At 44.1% G+C, this 19483-nt stretch overlaps 1 protein-coding gene across 5 annotated transcripts in view; it reads right to left on the bottom strand.

Moving 5' to 3' along the window:
- Rps6kc1 (ribosomal protein S6 kinase C1) overlaps positions 1 to 19483 on the bottom strand; it is a 250085-nt gene that overhangs the window by 64568 nt on the left and 166034 nt on the right. For all 5 annotated transcript variants that reach the window (XM_029559456.1, XM_029559457.1, XM_008824853.3 and 2 more), the window contains 2 exons: positions 3390 to 3472; positions 2276 to 2371 (listed from right to left, as the gene is read on the bottom strand). In XM_029559456.1, the coding sequence (XP_029415316.1) occupies positions 2276 to 2371; positions 3390 to 3472 (179 nt within the window). The remainder of the gene's footprint in view (positions 1 to 2275; positions 2372 to 3389; positions 3473 to 19483) is intronic.

Here is a 19483-nt window from a genome sequence, read left to right as displayed (position 1 = left end):
GCTTGTAAGAATCCACTTCTAAGAGATGGGAAGAAGCAGAGCAAGGAACACAGAGAACAGGAAATGAGAGGTGGTGGGTCTCCCACACACAGGAAGAAGGGGGTTTAAGGAAGCTAGAACTGCTTAGCATACTGCAGTACCAAAGACAGTTCTAGCAAACATCCAGACTGATGTGTTTGGTGTCATCACTGTGGCTAGGGGTTTCTAGGCACATTTGGGCACAGACACTAAGGTAATATCCAGTGAGGGGTGATGCAAAGGGGAAAAATAACTGACAGTTAAGGACATTCCTGGAGTGTCCCACAGTGGATTTTTCTTGCATTCTTGGTGGAAAACATTACTGATGATTTTAATGGAAACTGCATGTATATTGTTTAACTTAATTTTCATGTTTTGATTCTTGATTTTTGGCTTTTGAAACAGGGTCTTGATGTGCAACCCTGGTAGGCCTGGAACTCACTGTTTAGACCAAGCTGCTCTTGCCCCCATGGGCTTTTTTTTTGTTTTTTTTTTTTTTTGTTTTGTTTTGTTTTTTTTTTTGAGACAGGATCTCCCTGTAGCCCCAGCTGTCCTGGAACTTACTATGTAGACCAGACTGGCCTTGAACTCACAGAGATCCGCCTACCTCTGCCTCCCAAGTGCTGGGATCAAAGGCGTGTGCCACAACAACCAGCACCATGGTGCTTTTATGCAGTCTGGGGAGAGAACCCAGGGTTTTGTGCATGTTAGGCAAGCACTCTACCAACTAAACTTTTATTTTACAGAGTTGGGCAAATAAACCCACCTTTGATCCTTTCATTTTTCTGTACAACCACTCCAAATCTCACATTTTAAATCAACTATATCACCATTCTGTTCATGATATCAGAATGCCATGAGAGCACCCCAACTTAGCTGTGCTCCCCACGACTCCATAGCCATCCTTCACTCCAGGCAAACCTTCCTCACCTTGGCTCAAACCATTCTGTCCCCCTAGTGTATGTTCCCCAAATCCAACCTTGCCCTACTACATTAGGTCAAATGCCCACCAAAAATAACACACAGTCCACCATTTTCCTGATACTAGCACTGCACCAACTAGAACCCCTCCTTACCTTAACTGACCCAGCTTGACAGACTTTATCAGTCCCGTCTTGTAAGACAGTTATTTGGTTTTACCTCTATAAGTTTTTAGCATGGTGCCTTGCACAGAATACTGTTGAATGGAATCAAAATTGTTCTTTAAAAAAAAAACAAGGTGATTTGTTTCTAATATATACTTCCTACCCCTCCTTTTTTTTTTTTTTTTTTACTTTCCCTGATTTTTAAAAAATCCATGTCTCATCAAACAATTTTAGTTCTTCATCATTTTCAAATCACTTCTCCCTTTATGATACTCACTGGAATGGAAGGCCCCTGGACAGAAGTGCCGGGGCCCATAACAGGCTGGAAGTGCTGGAGGCCATGATAGGAACGGCACGGCCCTCAGCGCCTGCTGGGCCCTGCTCAGGACTGAGGCAGAGGTGGAGGAGTCTCAGCCTAATGCATCCCACACCCAGCATCTGAAATCTCCTGGGCACTCATATGGCCCGCCCTGAAAGGGTTTCCAGTTTCAGAGAATTTAGGATGTTGGGTTTTGTTTCGTTTTTTCACTGGGTCTGCTTAACCACAAGGTCTACGCAAACACTGCAAAATCCACACAACTCCACAATCTGCAAAATACTTCTGCCTCTCAAACATTTCCAATTAATGATACTCAGTGTGCATTTTAAATACAGGAGAAACAGTTTAACTCACTTGAGTTCTGAGTCTGCCTCCGGGATGGCGGAACTTTGATTATCAATAGTGTCTCTCCTTAAGGTCACCAAAATGGACTAATTGACATCAATCTCCAAGCCCACTAGCTCTGAAGAATGACCGATTCGATAACATCTGTAACCCTTCTCTCCTCTGTAACAGAATCTTGACAGTGAAGGCGTGAGACAGCCACTCACCTAGTGCTAAGGACACAGGGAAGAGGAGTGCCCCAGACAAGCTGAAGCCATTCTCTTACGCGGCGCCTACACAAGTGCATGGCTCAGACTAAATATCAGCCCTGGCTTTAAGTACAAAATTTAATACCAACACTTTGAGCTATCTTTTCTGATCCTACAGACCAGAAGCCTAAAAATATGCTATGTTTATTCTGAATGTATAACTGTGAGTCTCTGCTGCCCAATTCCTTGAGGGCTTTAATATTGTGGGCTCTATCAATCTGTAAGGTTGAGATACTTAACCAAGAAGTTGATTCAATTACCTGTTGAATGAGTGAGCGAGCCTCTTCAGAAACAAATTCTGGCATGTTCAAAGTAGTGTGAGTATTTATTCCTGCAGGATGGCACTCCACCAAAGTCTGAAACAATCAACGAGGCACATTTCTTATCCCGAATCCCATTACATGCAGTTCTATCATGGGGCTTATGGACGGCAAGTACAGGGAGCTGACAACCATGTGAACTGGAGGCAGTCATCAGCACAGTGTCACCTAGGCAGAGTAGGCTGTGGGCTATGAGCTACAGTGTGTCTACCTGAAACAGCAGACAGCCCCCATGCTCACAGCCCACGCTTATGCAACTGCCCCTTCTCCCTTTGCCACTGAGTGACGAGCTCACAACAGAAAAGCTCAGATTACACACAAAAGCTAAAGAGGGTCTTGCTAGCTCTGAAATAATTAATGCTCTCAAAGCCCTTTCAAGTGTAGGATCTGTTAGTTACAGTGCTTCATATCTGTACAGCACTTTACAGTTTAACTGTATACAGAAGCCATTTGTATACTGCACAGCAACATTACATCCGCTTACTTACACATTTAAGGCGGATATTTAACATTTCTCTGCTTTCTTCCCAGGAGTCAATGTGCACAAAACTCTGTTAAAGTCTATTAACCTCAAGCATCCCACTTAAAAGTTGCTAATCAGAAAGAGTATAGATTCTGTCCTATAGCTACAACAGATAGAAAAATGTGTAATATTGAGGAGAAAAAGGTGTTACCTTTAATAGCAACACTAATTTTTTAAGATGCAATTCCCTCCTGGCTTCAAAGGACACACGTGGGGCATCTGGAGAATTCTACCACATGTTCTCCCAAACCTTACAGAGCTTGCTCTATTCAAGCTGTGTTACAGAAAATGACAGAAAGAAATACTTAGTCTGGTCTCTCACTAGGTAACATTGTGCACAACAGAATCTTACCATCAATTTAATCATTATTTTTTTAAAATCAGACTCTTGATAAACCTGCATTTCTCTGCCTGTTTCTGACACCAAAGCTTTTCTTAGTCTCTGACCTAAAACTAAAGGCAAAGGCTACCGTGCTCAACTTAAACTCAAGGTGGCATCTGGATAAACGTAATGTCCAGGTCACTGCATACCTTGCCAGTGAGAAGTTCAAAGAGGACAGCGCCCAGGCTCCACCAATCACAGGCTTCAGTTTCTTCTGTGATTGCTCCAACCTCTAAACACACCAAAAGAAGGTTGATATTAAAATTCCAGAGGTCAATTAACTTTCAAAATTAACATGTATTAGCAAGGTGACCTTTTCAGTGCTGAGAAAGCAAATCGTAAATACTACTGGGCTTTCAAAATTCCAGAATAGTTGCTTCTCCCCCTGGTCACCTACTGTGGCTGCATTTTTTTTTCCCCAACGCAGTCATACATTAAATGGAGACATTTGTTCTTTAGTTGATGGAGGGACACCTTCAAGATGCTGTACTTAGAGTTACAAGAATTGACTAGGTAAGCATTTTGCTTCATCTTTCCAATTCAAGAAAGTATAGTCCATATCCCCTTGCAAATCATTTTTTTGTTTTAGAAATAGAGACACTTTGTAGTCAGATGGGACTTCAAAAATTATCTAAGCCAATAGAAATTATCCCATTACAGATTAGAAGCCAGAGAGCCGGAAGGCTCCATCCAATGTCATGGAACAGCAGAAGGAAGTAGCCTTTAACTTCACCTTCCCACTCCTACATAATCAGCTGTCTTCAGCTAAACAAGGAACCTAGGAAACCAAGCCCATTCTGTAGTTCAGAAGAGTTTTAGAATAGCTAGAAACCAGAATCGCATCTGTCATCCAGCCCATGGCGTGGAGTCACCTTCTGGTCACGCAATGGACAAGCAACAACTCCTCGCTTTGCCACTGTGACTCAGCCGCTCAATCCTGTTTGACATCCTGCCTTCCTTAATGACATGAAGTCTTGCCGACACCTGTCCTCTCAATTCTATTCCAACAACAACCAGCTTATCATTTGACCATGCATAGCCTATAACTCATAACTATCATGTCCAGAAATTTCTAGGTGGTTAGGCTCTCAGTTTTTAACCAATACTTTGTATATCACATGTGGGGGAGAACTGCACAACTCTTAAAATACCCTAAGCTTTAAGTCTTGAAGCAAAGGTGGGTGGACCAGACAGAAAAAAAAAAAAAACTTCCTTATTCAGAGTCCCTAATACAACCCCACTATCACTAACCTCCATATCACTTCGTAGGGGCTCCAAATAACTACACCCCACACACAAACTCCCCGCACACAAACTCCCCGTACACAAAGCCCCCACCCAGCTCTTCCCTCAGTGCTTCATGCAAACACAACCTCCATTCTCTAAGGAGCTGCTCTCAGCTGGGAAGAGAAAGCAAACAGCCATTAATACCAGCAACTGTCCAAATAACTGAAAGATTTCAACTGTTTGGTACTGTGTGCAAATTGTGAACTGCACATCTAGCAAGTTTAACCACATCTGCTGCAACACTTCCAACTGACGGAGAGCTGCTGAACCCTGTGGATGCTGTCTTCACCTAAGACTGACGTCAGCATTGTTTTCAAAAAGCTCTGCGACAGGATTCTAATTTAAGCGCGCATAGAGAGAAAGTTTGACCAATACTGCAGTGATTTGCCGCTGGGGTGGTGAGGTTTCAGTACTTATCAACCTACACAAACATCTAGGTGGTACAAAATTTAAAAGCATAGAGAGATGAGAAAACATCCAGGTTTGTTGGGAAAGTACTTTGGAAGGTACCCAGGCTCCTTCCCCCTACGACATGTTCTCTCTTCTCCCTACGACATGTTCTCTACCATTCCCCCATAAATTTAATGTTACACACCGGAAGAACAGACTAGGAGTCCAAGTCCTGGGCTGAGTCTTAAGCTCAGTTACTCTCTCCTGTAACCTGAGAGCCTGATGGGCTCTCCAGGTTAAGTTCAGCTCTGATTCTATGACTTGGATTTCCTAACAGCTTCTTGAGGGCTCCCCTAGATCCACGTATGTCCATCCCGACCTCCACACATGAGCCACTATTGCCTTCAGAAGCATGTTCTTAGAAACTTTAGCAAGGGTGTGTGTTCTCAGAGACCTTAGAAAAATAAAGAGGAAATTTATCACAGTGCTGTCATCAAGTAATAACCTTTTGCACATTTCCTTCCAGTCTAAAGAGGGCAACAGAGTACACAATTCTCCTATTCAAAATTCTTAAACAGCAGCTCACTGACCACTCAGTCAGACCTCTACAAGAAGGGTCAGCCTGTGAGACTCGACCAGCACAAAGCAGAGGCAGCAGGAGGCCGTGCTGGTGCTTCTGCCCCATGGACTCCGAGCTCTGTGATACCAGGAAGCTCAGTTTTTTCCCACCAGCATCCTTAGTGATTTTGTATTTTTGCTCAAGAACTTCAGCTACTCCATTTCTTTTTTTTTCCATATTTTATTTATTATTTTTAAATAATACGAGTACGAGTGTACTGCCTGCATGTATATGAGTTCCCCCTGTGTCATGCAATGCTGCGGAGGTCAGAAGAGGGCTTCAGATTCCCCTGGAACTGGAGTTAAGGATGGTTCATAGCCGCTATGTGGGTGCTGGGAATCGAACCTGGGTCCTCTGCAAGAGCAGTCAGTGCTCTTAACTGCTGAGCCATCTCTCCAGCCCCACCACTCCATTTCTTTAATCATAGAGTGCCAAGCGTAAGTTTCCAAGTTTTATAAAGGTTTGACCTGTTCAGAATTCAAGGTCCAAAGTCCCTGATGAGCCACCATTTGGAACATGCCAGCAACAAATCCCGGGCGCATGGACTCCGCTCTCCTCCTGCTGCAGGGCCTCCATGCTGCGGGGCTTAGCACTGAACACCGCTAACAATTACCAGCCACTGTGTGTAAGGAGCTGTGTTTAACACTTTAATGAGTGATTTAAAATTTCCAAGCAATCTTATAAACTTATTTGTGCCGGTGATTATGAGGAGAGAGACATTATATTTACATGGCGAGGGAATCAGAAGATGCTTTTTTAGGATCCAACATGTCTGAGAGCTCAAAACTGGAGCCATGCCCCAAGGCTCTACTTGCAAGGCTTCCTTTAGAGCCTAGTGGAGGCTTGCTGAGGTGAGTCTGCATCAGTACAGTAACACAATTTACAAAGGCATCTTTTAAAGTGGGCAAGTCTAGAGTGCCATCCCTGATACAGCCTAGCCCATCAAAAGCTCATGATCTACCTGCCTCCACATTACCACTGGGAATGTGGTCCAGGGGCAACGTGACAGGGTGTACAAGGAGGGAGGGGGGCTTCCAAAGCCAACAGATCAACACTAGATTTTTCGGAGCCTCAAAGAATTTTGTGTTGGGGAGAACAGTGGTTGAGTGTTTTTACTATTACAAGAAACATGGAGCTATTATGGGATACAAGGTAAAATCTACATGGATTTGCCACATAAAAGACTTGAAAGAATCCTCAGCATCATCTTTCCTGATCACCTGGGACACCCATTTTTATGGCACCTCCATAGTCAGAAAAATTAATCAGGTACTCCACAAGACAGACACGTGAACTTGCTCAGCTAGTAGTCCAGGAGCTAGAGTCATTTGGCTTTGAGCTGCTTTGAAATCTCTGGTCGTTGTCAACCACAGTCCTTTAGGTAGGCAATGACCAGCATACTGAGGATGGCCAGCATATGATGAGCCCACATGGACATGAGGCAGCACAGTGGCCCAAAGACTGGCTTCCTGGGTTACTGCAGCTGGCTCCCTGACTAGTTCAACATGCACCACGGGCTGGATGCTGCTGGGGGCCCTTAGCACCAGGACTGCAGCTGGCCCATCTCATCTCCCATCCTTCCTTGATCTTTGCCTCTCTCACAAACAGCCTGCATCTCTTCCTCTCCCCGGTTTTCTCTCTCTCTCTCATTCTCTCAGATACAATTAGCTCAGAGTTCTAATGGTACTCAGGCCTTATGACAAAGTATCTGACAAAAACAACAACTTAAGGGAGGAGAAACCCATTTTGGTTCACAGTCATGGAGGTTCCGGACTATGGTCGGCCAGCTCCCTTGTGTCTGGGTCCAAGAAGAAGCAGAGCATGGCAAGGAGGGCACAAGTGAAACAGAGCTGCTCACCTCATGGTGGCCAGGAAGCAAAGACAGAAGGGCTAAGGCCAGTACATACCTTGCCTTAGCAAGGATCTACCTAGCTCCTCCCATCTCCAAATAACGCCATCAAATCTCCATTGGTAGATTACTCCACTGACAAGATCAGTGCCTTCCTGATCCAGTCAGCTCCCCAAAGTCCAATAGCTGGCAATCAAACCTTTAGCACAGGAGCCTCAGGGAATGTTCCAGATCCAAATCATACGAGGTCTAAAGAGACCCTGAGACTCATCTGAGAACAATTGTTTCCACAAGCACAAAGGCTGCCATTGCCACATGATGCCTCTAACCTGACGAGGTTGGTCAAGGAGAACACTTAAGGAGATGCAGTTTCTCCCACAGGAAAAAAAAAAAAAAAAAAAAAAAAAACAGTGTTAAATCCAACAATGCAATTTGAAACTCTTCAAAATGACTTCACATCAAGAAAGGGCTTACAAGTTACCGTAAGACTGGCACCCAACTCTTGACAGTCCTTGCCTCTCGCAGCTGACTTAAAGCTACCACAGAGTTCTGCATTAGGTGAGACAGGCCTTTCGAGCCACTGGAAACCTGAGGTATTGGAACAAATAGCTTAGTACTTGCTGAATTTCTGTTTTATAGGCTTTAAAACAAACATTTTTTTAAAAAATTATCAGAATGAATAACTTTGGTTGTCCTTTTAATGTCCTTGAAGAACAATAATTTCTAGATTAAAATTTTTAATATATAAAATGAAATCACACTGCCAAGCAGCTGAGGTTTTCACAGCTATCAGACAGCTCTAATCATGCTACACTTGCAAAATCTATACTAAAACTTCCAGCACAGACTAAGAGCACTGATTTACAGGTAAAGCTGCAAGACAGATAATAAAAACAATTACATATATGTACCTAACATCACAAGCAGAACATGAGCCAGAGAGAGGGTTTAGCAGGCAAAAACATTTGCTACACAAGCCTGATGATCTCAGCTTGATTCCAAGAATTTACATTTAAAAAGGGGGGAGGAGGGCTGGAGAGATGGCTCAGTCATTAAGAACACTGGCTGTTATTACAGAAGATCCAGGTTCAATGCCCAGCACCCACGTGGCAGCAAGCAACCATCTGTAACTCCAGTTCTAGGGGATCCAATGTCCTCTTCTGACCTCTGAAGGCTTTGCAGTGCATGGGTACAGACAATACGCTCATATACATAAAAATAATAAAAATAGAAAAACAACCACATGGCAGCTAACAACCATCCATAACTCCAGTTCCAGGAGATTCAACTCCTTCTGACCTCGATGGGCAGTGCACGACACCCGTTGCACTTACATGCAGGAAAAACACTATCCACATAAAAAATAAATTTTTTTTCTTTTTTGTTAAAATTTATTTATTTTTACACCCACTTCCCAGTTAGCACCCTCCCATAGCCTCCCTCCCCCCACTAGAGCCCTTACGCTCTGATATCCCTGCTACTGTCTGCTGTGTTGTCAGCACCCCCAGCCATTTCCCCACTACTTGCCCTTCTGGTGAAGGGCAAGACTAGTCAGCCTTATCTGGTCCAACTGTATGGCCTTAAACACCCAAAAGGAAAGTATAACCAAAGATTAAAGGGGCCATTATAATTTCATAAGAATCCCCATGCATAGCTAAAGGCTACATAACAAGCAACAATGCCAGACAGGTGATACCTTCTTTTGAGTTGTTGGCCAGGGTGACCAAAGGGATTCCCAGATAGGAACCCAGCATAGAACTGGGAAAATGAACAGCAGATCCCAATCTTATCCAAAGGAATATTGACAACTGATTACCACTAGATGAGGAAGAGCTGACTTTCCTAAAAAATATTTTTTTAAAAGCCAGACTGGTTGGCTCACATCTTCCACTGTGAGATGGGAGACAGGGACAGGTGAATGGGCTGGAACCTCTGCGCAGGTTGGAACCCCAGGGTGTAGAACCACGTGCAAAGTGTGGAACCACATTCACAGTGCAGCACAGCATCAGTAGCTACAAGGGACCCTGCCTCAAAAACAAGGCAGAAGGCTGGGTGTGGTGGCGCACACCTTCAGTCCCAGCACTTGGGATGGGAGGCAGAGGCAGGAGTGAATTTGAGGCCAGCCTGGTCTACATAGCAAGTTCTAGGCCAGCTGGGGCTACAGGGAGACCCTGTCTCAAAAAGACCCCCCCACAAAAAAAGGTAGGAGAGAAGGGACTCCTTAAAGTTGTCCTCTGACTTTCCGGTGTACAACTGTGTTGAGTACCTCCTTCCACTTCCCCCACACACTCAAAATAATTTTTTAGTCTTCTAATATAGAAAATGTAATAGAATGCAAAACTGTGAGGCTATTTTAAGAGTATGCCATAATGGTGAAGCTCTGTAAACTGGCCTCAAATTTGAAAAAAGCAGAAAAGCTTTTTTTTTTGGAGACAGGGTCTCTCTGTAGCCCCAGCTGGCTTGGAACTCACTATGTAGACCAGGCTGGCCTTGAACTCACAGAGATCGGCCTGCCTCTGCCTCCTGAGTGCTGGGACTAAAAGGGTGCAACTCCAAGTCCAGCTTAGAAGAGCATTTGAAAAGACACATTCTAATCATCTGTCAATTCTCAAAATGGTTTCCTATGCAGCCCGGGGTATTGATTTCCCATGTTTACCCCTCCCCTACTCCAGTCTGTTTTTGTGCTTTCTAGGCTGGGTGGAGCCATGTCCTCTTCCTGCACAGAGTACAGAGTCTCACAGGCATGAAGGACAGCGATGAGGGAAAAGCACACTCTTCCCTTAGGAAACAATTTCTCAGGTTCCTCTCACAGAAGCTCAGCAGGACGGCCGACTCCAAGAATCTTGGGGTTTTGTCTTGTGCGAAGATGAGCTGGCTCGGCTCTCACTAGGCCGCCGTACACTGCTCCAGAAAATGAGAACAGCCAGACGCCTACCACTCCTTCTGCCTCTCGTGGCCTTAATTTTATCCTCCTGAAACGTGCCTTCCAAAGCACTCCTGAGTCATCCTCACAACTTCGCCCTCCATTAACTTAAGATGCCTGAGGAGTGGATTATGCCGGGTGAGGACCTGGCTCGTCTTCCGACCACTTCCCACACGCCGCTGCAACGAGGCATCGCCACCTCAGTGGCATGGAGACACGGAAGCTGCTCATATTAGACATCAGTTCATCCAAACAATTATGAGGGCATCAAGGATGTATGAATGGTTTAGTCAAAGTCTAGAATTTCATTTTAGTGCAATCCATTCTGATATCCTAACTACACCGAAGAATCTCCTGACTTGTACTAACGATTCAAACTGTTAACAAATGTAGATAAAACAGCAAAGACCAAGTAGAAAATGTACTCTGCCTCTGCTTCATTGATGCTCAACACTAAACAAGGGGTAGCTTTCAGAAAAGCAGCGTCGTCTTAATAGCATCTACTGCCCCAGGCTTCCTAAAACACAGATTCAGAGACCTTCTCAGTATACGGCAGTCAGTTCGTCTTTCGCGTCTCCTCCTTACAAAGTAAGAGCGTGTCACTTAGGTCTGATGGCGTAACTATCATAAGCCATCTGCCAAGACCTAAAGGAGAAAGGAGAAGGTGTGGACCAGCAGCCACGCCGTCTCCTGAGCCAGTTGTGGCTCAGGCTGTAAACCCGAGCACTTGGGAAGCTGAACCTAGATCAGGTGCAGGGGCCACCTGGCTACGTAGTGAATTCAAGACTGTCTACTTAGCAAGACCCTGTCACAGGAAAAAACAAAATAAAACCAAAAAACTAAAACAGAGGTCTCTATCTGCATAGAACGTGGGGAAAAGGCCAAGCACACACTCAGGCTTGAGTTGAGAAAGTATGACAGACCCTGGAGACACCGCAATTCCGCACAACAAGATCAGGCCACCGAAACACACACGGGCCAGCCTGCCTCTTCAGACCAGCAGCTTGAACTCATGGGTTCATCAAAGACCTGATTCAAAAATAAAACCAAAGACAGAGCTAAAACTCTGCGGGAAACCGTACTTGAAAATTGAGAAAACTAGAAAATGCCGGTTAAACTCAAGCTTTAAATGAAAACCACCTTCCTACAAAGCTTTATAAAGATGAATCGGCATGTATTTTAAGCAACTGTGGTCCTTCAGCATCCCAAATTCAGAATTTACCTTTCTTTTAACAGATGTCTCACAGAGGCAGTGCCACAGCCTCCCCAGCAGCGTGCTGTCTCTCCTGTTCCCTCCAAGACACCCGGGAGAAACGCTGAAATCCAGAACTTTCTTAGAGGAGAATTTCAGATGTAGGAAAGTTCTGTCTTAGAATAAGTATCTAAGCATTTCTCCTACACCAGGTATGGTGGTTCACACCTATGATTTCAGTCCTTGGGGGTCTGAGTAAAGCAGAAGGCTCACCATGAGTTCCAGGCCAGTCTACACTACATAGTAAGTTCCAGGTCAACTTGGGCTACACTGTGCGACTGTCTCCAAAGAATGAATGAATACATACACACACACATATACACACCCTGTTTTTCTTAACTATACTTTAAAACATATAGAATCTTAGAAATTTTACTTCTCTCTCAAAGTAAAAATACAACTCAAAGAAAAAGCAGAAATTGTAGCAAATGAAGGAAATTTTTTTGTTTTTCTGTTTGTTAGTTTGCTGTTTGGTCTTTTTGAGTCAGGGCCTCCCTGTATCCCTGGCTAGCCTGGAACTAGCTATGGAGATCAGGTTGATCTCACAGTGATCCGCCCACCTCTGCCTCCCAAGTGTAGGTATCAAGGGTGTGCATTACATGCCCACCTGCAAATAAAGCTTTTAAGTTAGCACTCCCAATTGTATCAACAATTTTATGTTCAAATAATTTGTCTCATGGGTAAATAACACCTACACATCAGACAGCAAGACCGCTTTTAAAGCAACAGATTTAAGCACAACATAGACAAGTAAAGTCAGCAGGAAGTACTCTGGGGGTGGGGATTACAGCTTCCTAAAGCACAGGATGTTCTTTTTTGCAAAGTGGTAAAAACAAAACCAACTTTAAATATCTGATTTGGGGAGGGTGGGGGGCACCAGAAGTCAACATCAGGTGTCTTCTTCAGGTGTTGCCCGCCTTATTTTCTGAAACAGGGTCTCTCATTGTACCTAGAACTCACCAATTTGGCTAGACAGGCTAGTCAGTGATCTTGAGGAATCCAGATCTCCAGGAATCCATCTGTGTCCCAGGCTCTGAGATTTCAGGAGTGTTGATATAATTTTTTTGCCTTGCTTTGTTTTGGTATTTTTGAGACAGGGTCCCCCTGTAGCCCCAGCTGGCCTAGAGCTCACTATATAGACCAGACTGGCCTGGATCTTATGGCGATCCACCTGCCTCTGCCTCCTGAGTGCTAGGATTGAGTGGTATGTTTTAATATGAGGGCTGGGGTTCCAGACTCAGGACCCCATGTTTGCAGTGCAGGTACTTTACCAGTTGAGCCATCTCCCCACAGCCCCTAAATAACTGACTTTTAAGGATTCTAAAACTCTCTCAGAAAACAAACAAGAAAAATGTACTATCCTTTAAGATCAAAGAGGGACCTTTAATAAATAATATAAAGGCAAAATCTTATAAGCCTTAAAATGAAGCAACACGTATACATTTACAGTAGCAAAAGAAAAGCTAGCCTGTCTAGATTTTTTGAAGAATTTTAAATGTTTGATAAGCCTTAAAAGTAGTCAAGGTTCTTAACTTTCTTCCAAGGGGACTTTGGAGTAAAGAAAGGCAGGTTTTTAAAAGCCCCACCTGTCATTAGTGACACACTCAAACCAAGGAAAAGAACATCTTTCTTGAAAAAGCAGTCCTTATCAGCTCAGGCTCCTAGCGTTAGCCCCGTGTTCCTACGCAGACAGTCTCCCTGCAGCATCTGTTGTTAATTGAAAGGTACCAGAATTATAAAATCCTAGTCAATTTCTCTCACAGCTCTTGCTGTGTGTAAAGATTTTCTATGCAGGGGCTAAGCATTAGTCTTCCACTACAGCTGATGACTAGAGGGCACAGAGAAAGACGCACAGAAGAAAGCATTTTTGGGGTCCAACAGTATATGGAACTCAACTGTGGGAAGAGGGACGGCTAAGCATGTCTTTTGTTAGCGCAATGCATTTCCGTTCTATAAATGCAACTATTCACCTATAAAGGTCTATTAACATCCTGGTTAACCAATTGTATCTGTCTTCTGTTTGGGTAGTCTCCTTTGATATAAAACTTCAAAAGTAACTGTCAATATTATACCAATTATGTCTTTACTTCTGGCTCCCAGGCACAGTTTCTAGGACACAGGAGGCATTTAATAAATGTTTGTTGAACAAATACATCAATCTTATATTTTATATCACTATTCATTCAAGGTGTTCAAAGCACCTACAGAGGTTCCAGCATATTTATTTACGTTCCACTGAGTGGAGGGATCCTACACAAGTCCTTTGCACTTTGACACCTTGGAGACGGCAAGGCTCAAGTGGTGTCTTATGCCCACTCAGGGGCAGGTTGGACTGTGGATTGGAGGTGCTGCCAATAGGTGTTGGGCCATTTGTGGTACTGTCGGCAACGTAACGGTGCCTTCAGTTGGGGAGAGGAGTGACACCTCTCAGTGCTCCCTCGCAGAGCACAGTGGCTGTCTCTGGGTCTGACACAAGAGGATGGGGCTGAGCGAGAACTCCAGGGTGCCCATCACTGCTCAGCATGAATCCCAGGACCCAGCACCATGCAAGGTGCTCCTAACTGCTGAGACAGGGGCTGTGGCACCTGCTGGCCATCTTGTGGGACTGTCAGTGCCTGTTAGATTTTTTTTTTAATGTTTTCAAAAAAAATTTATACACGGACTATCTAACTAACCTCGGGTTATTACTTAGCTATAGAGGCAAATATTTTCCTTAGGATTATGGGATTGAGACAGTCTTGCCCTGGTGTATCCCAAGCTGACCTTGAACTTGAGATTATCCTACCGCAGTCTTCTGAGTGCTGAGGTACCTAGTCCAGCTTAGAGACATATCTTTTTTTAAAGCTTCTGCAAGTAAGACAAAATGTTATAATGAAAGCCTGTCAACATGGGAATAAAGTTATTCCTATATGTAGGGCCACGTGCATCCTGTGCAAGCCCTCTACCTTTGAGCTATGGCTCTATATTCCCAACCTTTAAAGTTACATTTTCATTCCAGGTTTGGACTGTTCCTCTAATATCTATAAACTAAATTATCAAAGCTTAGCAGCTTAAACTTTAAAAGTCTGAAAACTGACAGTTATTCCAAAGGTCGCCTACTCAAAGCCAGTTAACATTAATAATGAAACTTGTCTAAGGTCTTACAACATGTCCAGGGTAGAGCCTCATTTTCAGAGACAGACTAACAACTACTTCCATTTCCAAACCCATCCTTTCGAAGGAACATCTTGCTACTTTTGTCTTATTTTAACTATATAGTCTGCATTTCCCAAGTTTTCCAACATTACTCCACGGCTTGTTCACACGGCACATTGTCAAGCGGGGCATACGAAGGTCAGAATGCGCCTGAGCCGCACTGCTCTAACTAGTTAGCATTCTGTCCATGGAAGTCCGTGGCAATGCCTGATGCTTGCTCCGAGTATCACGAGGTACCCCAGGGTTTGCGAGTGCCACCATCTCACAAACCCCCGCTCTCTGGCTCCCCTTGGGCGCCAGCCTTGTTTCCTGCACAGCCTTCTCATCAGTTCAGCTAGTGCTCAGAAAACTCGACTGTCTGCCCCTTGGGGCTGCTGTGGGGTGGGGACCAGGGTCATGCTCGGCCTCCCCCACTACCCAGCTCTGGATTTCTTGTTGTTATGGTGACCTGGCAACCACATGCTCAACTTCCTTGCAATTATCTGCACAACTTGAGTCAAAACTCCCTGACTTCATTTGATCCAGGGCCACAAATTACTTGTTCAAGGGAGTTTATAGGTGTCGTTAAAGATCGTTTTCTTGAGAGATAAAATAAGGCTCGGGTAAGCACTGGGTGGCTTCTGGTTGACTGGTTACAATTATAATTCCATGTGCTACACAATCTTGCCTCCTCCCTCAGCCCACATTCCTAGCAGGAGAAAACCAACAGTATGTTCCACTTTCCATTGATCATATCACAATAGCTCTGTTTTGAACGGCCATCGGGTGTCACAGCGCTCCCCAACCACAGCCACTACAGTTGACGGATGAGGAAAAGGCTAACTGAAAACAGTCAGAATGGCAGGCGTCCTTTCTTCTCCAGCTGCTCTGCTGTGGTGCGGGACAAGCCAGAGCGACATACACAGCTACTGAAGGAGGCTTTGCAGCCTCATCCGCCTTCCCCCATTAACTCAGCATTTCCGGATGTTTACCTGAAAGAAATACTGTGAAGAACTGCTTAGGAGTAAGCCCTGGATATGGTGTGGAGACTCAAACAAGACTTTACAGGAAACAGGGATATAGCTTAAGTCCAGGTAGCTACTCAAAATAAAGGTCCTAGAACGTAACGACTTATGATTCAGCATTCAAGGGCCAGCAAGACGGTTCAGAGGGTAAGGTGCTTGCTGCACACGTCTGAGGCCCTGAGTTCAGATTGCCAGCACTCATGTAAAAGCTAGGCCTGCTGGAGGCAGGGAAAGGGGTGGATAAAGGGGGTAGAAACACAGGGCCTTGCAGGTCAGCCAGTCTAGCCAAACTGGTGAGTTCCAGAGTTCTGGGTCCAGTGAGAGACTCGTCTCAAAAATAAGGTGGAAAGCAATAGAGGAAGACACCAGACGTCAACCTCTGCCTCCATATGCAAGAGCAAGGACACACACACACACACACACACACACACACACACACATGCACACGCACACGCACAAACACACACACACACACTCTGTCCACTTCGCTAAACATGGGAGGCGAAAAGGGAGTTCACTTTCTTTATAGTAGTAGTGTGATCCAATTACCTCCAGGTGTCCAAAATCAATTTCAGCATCAAAACTAAGAAGCATCACACTGCAGTTATAACTCTGATACTTCTTGTCCTCTTCTGAAAACAAAATATCATCAGATCAGAAAGAAAGGGTCAGCATGAACGCAATTAACCTCTCTTACTGATCCACATCTGGGTCTGAGTATGAAAGGCCTGGTCCTGAGATTGGCACCAGAGGAGGCCAAGGAATCTCTAAGAGTTGAGGCCTAGTGAGGGGTGGGGTGTGGGTCACTGGGGGGTGTGTCCTTGAAGGGGACTATGGGACCCTGGCCCCTTCTTTCTTTGCTTCCCCAGGCATGAGGTGAACTTTTGGCTCCACCACACATCCCTGCCATGAGAAACAGCAACAGGTCAATGAACTCTGAACCGGAACCTAGGAAACTGAGAGTCCAAACAAACCTTTTTTTCTCTGTGTTGATTCTCCCAATTATTGGCTAAGTGATGGAGAGAGGCTGAGCACAGTGCTCTCCACCAAGTATCAAGTTGTGTCTGGAAAGGTGCAGAGACAGCCACTGTTCTGCCTCTCCAGTATGCATATATTACCAATGTATCATTTTTAAAATTTTCTAATATAACAGTTAAAGAGTCTCTTCTCTTAGGACAACCTCATGTATCTGGCATTAAGGGGCCAAATCGCAGGCCCTGGGGTCTTCAGTATCCACCCCTCGTTCTGGCTCCAGAGACACGGCACACAGCCCAATCTGAGACATGTGATATCAGAAGGGGCCTATTTCAAGCCCAAAGGATCTAGAGCAAGTCAGGGTACATGTGAGGGCTCCAGGGCACTTCCTACCTAGGACATATCCCAGGACGCCAGACCCTCAAACCCTGTTAAAGACAGTCTTCACTCTCCTTCGCAGCAGTGGGCCTTCCTTGCCCCAGCTGGAAAGGACCCCATGGGACCTTCCTGGGTGTGAAAGCACCACCATTTTACAGCCAACTTGACAATTTAGACCCTGTCTCAAAACCCAAAAAAAAAAAAAAAAAAAAAGATTTATCTTTATAACAAGAACTCAAGGCAAAGGATTAAACATATTTGCCAACCATCCCAGGAAAACAGCAAATCATCTTTGAGGCAGAGCTGCTGTGCAAGTTTTGCCTAAGAGTAAACTGCACAAAGGATGATGGCTTAGAACACTACCATGTCAGCCACAAACATTTTATTCTTTTAAGTTACTTTTAAAGCTCCCTCTTACCACCTTCTACTTTTTCCTTAGGGAAAGAGAAAAGAACAAAGACCACAACCCTATTTCCTGGTTATGTTGCTATTATTTCTAAATGCACAGTTTTATCTTTTTCTCATCAACTTTGCATTCCTAGAATTAAATTGCTGGTACATTGAAATTACCCTAGGGCTCTTAAATTCTCATATCTAAATAAAGATATGGCTGGTTTCTTCCTCTAAATGAAAATATTTTGCATAAATCCCTAATTTTCATATTATATACTTTATATACAAACTTCATAGGTGAATAGATGAAAGAATAATATTTGTCCTGAAGGAGGCTGGGATTCTGCCTTACATGAATGAACCTGAATTTTGACAAAATTCTGTATAAGAAGGGTGTGGTAAGATTTGACATAGGTGCTTTTAGTCATTTTCAACAAATCTATTTTATGACTATTAAATTGGGGCCAAGAAAGTCTTTAAAAAACTTGTCTAAGATCGTGCAAATAGTTAATGTCAGATTGGAGGAAACACTTGGCCTGGCAGTTCTGGCACCGAACATTCCAAATCATAAACCTGTGATGGTCTCCGCACATAGCAGACTGGTTCGATCTAACCCTAGTTGTAAGGATCAAATACCTAACTATAATGCTGAGTACCATGCTCAACAAGAAAGAAATCGAGTGGAAAGCCTGTTTATAGGGAAGGGCAGGGGAGACACCACCCTGAAATCTATTCGTGGGTTATCTGACAGTTGGGCTGGAGGAGCAAAGGACGGCAACATGGAACGTCATGCTCTAAACAGAATTTTGCAGATACTTTTTAGCACGGTTTTCCTGTTTCACTTTTTGCTGTCTGCTGTGAGCTGTTTGCAAGTGTGAAATCGCCCAACAGAGGAAGCAAAGCTGTTGTCTGGTGTCGCGGAGTGTGGTGACTGCTGCACACAGCGCCGTGCACTTCCATTTACACACATATTTCACCTATAAATTCTCCGGTCTGAGAAGAAGTCAAGGAGAAATATCAATGCAAATTTCAAGTATTTAAAACCAAAGGCTCACAATGGTGTGGAAAATAACAGTGTAGACACTGATGGGCTAGCACGGGAACTTGTTTAAGGACACAACAGGAAACACACATGGTTATTTTAGCATGATAACTAACATACAAATAATTCTACTCACGTGTGCTGTTTGTGTACTGAACTTTCAACTACGGCTTTTCTATTTATTTGGGGTAATAGCTGCCTTTTCTACGATGACAGTCAAGACTGTGAAGAAAAAAATCCTAAAGAAAACATTAACTACAGCCTTGATGGCCTATTTTATGTTTCCACTCTAACATGATATAACACAAAAATTTAATCGACATTACCAAATGATGATGTGTTTTAACAATTCTTTAGCTGAAAACTGTGGGGTTGGGTTTTCGGACTATTAGAATTAGAACTGGACTGACTACAAGGAAGTGCTTAAGCAGAGCTGGTCTACCCGGGTTTTGCTCTCGGTCTAGTGTGTCTAGGGTTCTCTTAATAAAGGACCTGAGGGTCCCCGCCAGGAAGCTGGGCGGTGCTGGATTTACACGGTCCCACTCTGTTCCTACTTGGTGGACATTTTTCTGCCTTTTCTCTTCCTGACCTTCATCCTGTGTGTGTGTGTGTGTGTGTGTGGTATGGAAGGCCCCACTTACTGTGAATGATGTTTATTTAAAAGAGAACCTTGCTGGAGAATCATCCTTGATAGTCGAAGAATTCAAAATAAAAAGAGCGCTTCTACTTTGAAAATAGGGCTGGGTCTGATCAACGAATCCCTACTCAAGCCCCTCTTGATGTGTCCGCAGCTGCAGCTATTTAAGGGTTGGTCTTTTCACAAATGGAGACAGAGAAAGCTCCGTGGTTTGTCTTTTTGTTACTGGGTCTGTTTTCTTTAGTATTAAAAAAAAAAAAAAATTTTTAAAAAGTTCTTACCTTTACTGCAGAAACTTG

This window comes from Nannospalax galili, unplaced genomic scaffold, assembly GCF_000622305.1.
Source record: "Nannospalax galili isolate Female #2095 unplaced genomic scaffold, S.galili_v1.0 scaffold648, whole genome shotgun sequence".
In the NCBI taxonomy this organism is placed as follows: domain Eukaryota; kingdom Metazoa; phylum Chordata; class Mammalia; order Rodentia; family Spalacidae; genus Nannospalax; species Nannospalax galili.
The sequence above is the reverse complement of the archived record's forward strand: the minus strand, read 5'-3'. Positions and strand labels throughout refer to the sequence as shown.